The 3,536-nt window shown below is 42.0% G+C and overlaps 1 protein-coding gene across 1 annotated transcript in view; it reads left to right on the top strand.

Annotated features, from left to right (window-relative positions):
- Nucleotides 1–928: 928 nt before the first annotated feature.
- Nucleotides 929–3,536, top strand: part of SARC_11451 (hypothetical protein) — a gene marked incomplete at its 5' end in the record, with an annotated part of 4,659 nt that continues 2,051 nt past the window's right edge. Inside the window, 3 exons of the mRNA XM_014294464.1 lie at nucleotides 929–987; nucleotides 2,044–2,166; nucleotides 2,976–3,060. Coding sequence (XP_014149939.1) covers nucleotides 929–987; nucleotides 2,044–2,166; nucleotides 2,976–3,060 — 267 coding nt within the window. The remainder of the gene's footprint in view (nucleotides 988–2,043; nucleotides 2,167–2,975; nucleotides 3,061–3,536) is intronic.

Raw genomic sequence — 3,536 nt, 5'->3', positions numbered from 1 at the left:
TCTACACCCCACTACGACAACGGGCACAGTTATATCCCGAAGTGTGACTAATGCTCATATCTGTACGTACTATATTCTACACCCCATTACCACAGCAAATTCCCACAGAGTTTCTGAACGATGCCGTTAGGTTGGGTATTCTCAACACGTCATCTGGCAGCAACGACGTACGTCAGAGTGGGCGTAGTTTTTATTACACATACGTACATTAACATGATACTATATGGCATATATGTAGATTAACAGTATATATGTAAAATTAACATGATGCTTTTATGCATATACGCACATTAACATGCTACTATAATGCATATAAGTAGATTATCATGATACTGTAATGCATATACGTACATTAGCATGATACTTTAATGCATATACGTACATTAACATGATACTTTAATGCATACAAACATAACAAGATACTTTAACGTATATACGTACATTAACATGATACTTCAATGCATCAACGTACATTAAGGAACTACATTACATATACGTACATAAACATACTGCTTTAATGGATATACGTACATTAACGTACTACATTACATATACGTGCATTAGCATACTACATTACATATACGTACATTAACATACCACATTACATATACATACGTTAACATACTACTTGATACTCTATGCACTGGATAAGTATATATGCCAATGGGATTGATAAGCGTCCTATTCCAGTCACGCGCAGATATTTTGCCCAAACGGAGTCTCGCTGGAAGGCTGAGTGTGCAAGTGTGCGTTCATATAAGAGGTTCCTGATATGCACACTACGCCTGTCCTTGTACACAGCTGATTGGCTGTAATATGAACACACGCATGTGCTTTAATACTAACACAAGACTATGCTACAATACTAACACACGACTATGCTCCAATACTAACACATGCCTGTGCCACACTACGATTCTCGCAACAGCTGAAGGCAGGGTCTAAGACAGAGCTGCCGTACTGGCTTGCAAGCATGTTGTGTAAAATGTAAGTGGTTGCTAGGCAACCGTATCTAATTCTAATATTAGTATGTTGTTTAAAATGCAAGTGGTTGCTAGGCAACCGTAACAAATCTTCTATTAGCTTGTGTAAGATGTAAGTGGTTGCTAGGCAGTCATATCAAATTTTAATCATGGCACGCGATGTAAAATGTGTGTCAGTTGAGTTAATTTGCTATTTCATTAATATGTAGGGACAAGGCTATCATTTCGCATTATTCAGAGTCTACGCTTTGTTTCGTTTACGTATTTACATATTATAGATTCGGTTCCTAGGCAATCGCATCGAATTCTAATCTTGGTTTAGTCAGAGGCATTTTTCTTAATGTGTGGGTTATTTTTAAATATGTAGTCAGTGCCATTGTCCTTAATGCGTGGTTTATTTTTACATATGTACTGCTTGTTAATCGTATCATTTGAGTGCACGATCGATGGCATGGCGGAGACTGGTGAATTGTTTCTGCATAACATTTGAGTGCGACATCCGTTACAATAACGTGTAACGCAAATAGTCTCTTCGTAAAGTCTTGCTCATACGTATCGTTTTATCGTTATTGTGTAACGCAAGTAGTCTCTTCGGAAAGTCTTGTTCATGCGTATCGTTTTACCGTTAATGTTTTCGCAAATAGTCTCTCGGGTAGTCTTTGTCAGTACTATCGTTTCATCATCGGTGTGAGAATGAGACATGCTTTGTGCTATATTTGGGATATGTTCCGAAAATTTAACGTCTGATTTGGAGATGACTTGTGCATTCGAATACAGTTGGGCTGCGTACAAAGTGGCACCGCCATGTGGCGTCAATCGACCATCCAGTGTCCATGAACAGATAGGCATTGGCGCTGACATGGCCGATACATACTATGAGACACATATAAGTATATGAGTATGTACACACACACACACACACACACACACACACACACACACACACATATATATATATATATATATACATGCACATCTCCATCTGGATATACAGATATATCCACGTACATACATCTCCATATCCCGCCTCACCCCTCAGCAATCCCACACAATCTCATAGGCAATTCGTTCGCATAGATGTGCCAAAAGTATACACTCCCAAGTACACGGCGAAGCTCATTGCTGGACCTGAGACCGTTGCTATGAGCGACTGGAGTCCTTGGTACTTCCTACTGGCGCGCAGGTGTGTTGGTGGTCGTCTACGTTGTGTGCTTGGCACTGTTTCTCTCTGCTCGCGCGGCTGGATGTGGTGGATATAAACCCTAGACCCTGAAACCCTAAAACCCTGAGAGTGTTTGGAGGGTTCACGGGTGTACCCTAGCGGTGTTTCTAGGCGGTGGCGGGACGATGAATGTGTATTGTGCTATTACCATGTGTCTGTGGGCGAAATCTGGCAGTATGTAGTCTACCGTGGGTGGATGTGTAGGATGACTGCGTGGTGAGTATGGTGGGTGTATGTGTAGAATGACTATGTGGTGAGCATTGTGGGTGTATGTGTAGGATGACTGCGTGGGGAGTACCCAGTTGTCTCTGCGAGTGCTAAAGCACATGGCGCGTCTCTGCTGGTATATGCAGTGCCATATCAAAGCGTGTGTTAATGTAGTACGTAACGGTATGTGATATATGTGGGTGTATGCGTTGAACTGTTCTGTGTGGTCTGTCTTGCTTCTTCATACTTGAACGTTGTCTTGCACGTGTATATATGTATAAACTGTATAATTCTACATGTGCGTAGGGGCTCTACTTGTCTTTTATGATGCTGTTGGGTGTATTTGTAGGTCTGTTTGTGTATGTCCTGTTGTGCTGTAGCCTCTGGATGTTTATTCCTGAGCCTGCGATGCATTGGTTTGTCATACACGTGTGCACTTTATGCTTTATAATACTGTTCTAATGTTCCCGGGGGTCTATTCCGTTATTACCAAGGGCATATCTACTGCCTATCGCGTGCGTTCGTACATCTCTGTTGTCACTTACCATGCGTTGCTTTGGCAGATACGCTGAGATGACTATCAGTGGCTTCAACATCGGCGATGAGCTGACGCAGAAGGTCGAGAACTTAATCCCAGTGTTAAAGGAGGTGCGTATGCCGTTCACTTTGGTTATACCGTTCACTTTAATACTAAAGGTGGTTGGTGCGTATGCCATTCACTTGAATAGTATAGGTGGTTGGTGCGTATGCCATTCACTTGGGTACTATAGGTAGTTGGTGCGTATGTCATTATCTCTGATATCACAAGTGGTATGTAGGCAATTATCAGGGTACTAAAAATGGAACGTAGTCGATTTCTCAGCCAGAATGGCACGATCAGACGTGTAGGGTGCTGCATGGCCCTAGGGTGTGTTGAAATCTGAGAGCGAGTTCGTTTATCTACGTTTATTTACACGCAGTCAGCAGTCGTTTTAGGATGCCTGCATATGTGCCAGTCGATATAAGCGAGTTATTCGTTGTAGTGAGCGACGGAAGGCTGGTTGTGTCTGTTCATAGTTCCGCGGTTGGACTCACCGGAAACAGTCAGTTGTGGTTACTGTTAAGCTAGTTATGTATATATATAT

Source organism: Sphaeroforma arctica (assembly GCF_001186125.1).
Source record: "Sphaeroforma arctica JP610 unplaced genomic scaffold supercont1.1695, whole genome shotgun sequence".
NCBI lineage: Eukaryota > Ichthyosporea > Ichthyophonida > Sphaeroforma > Sphaeroforma arctica.
Note: the sequence above shows the minus strand (reverse complement) of the source record. Positions and strands in the feature narration are given on the sequence as shown.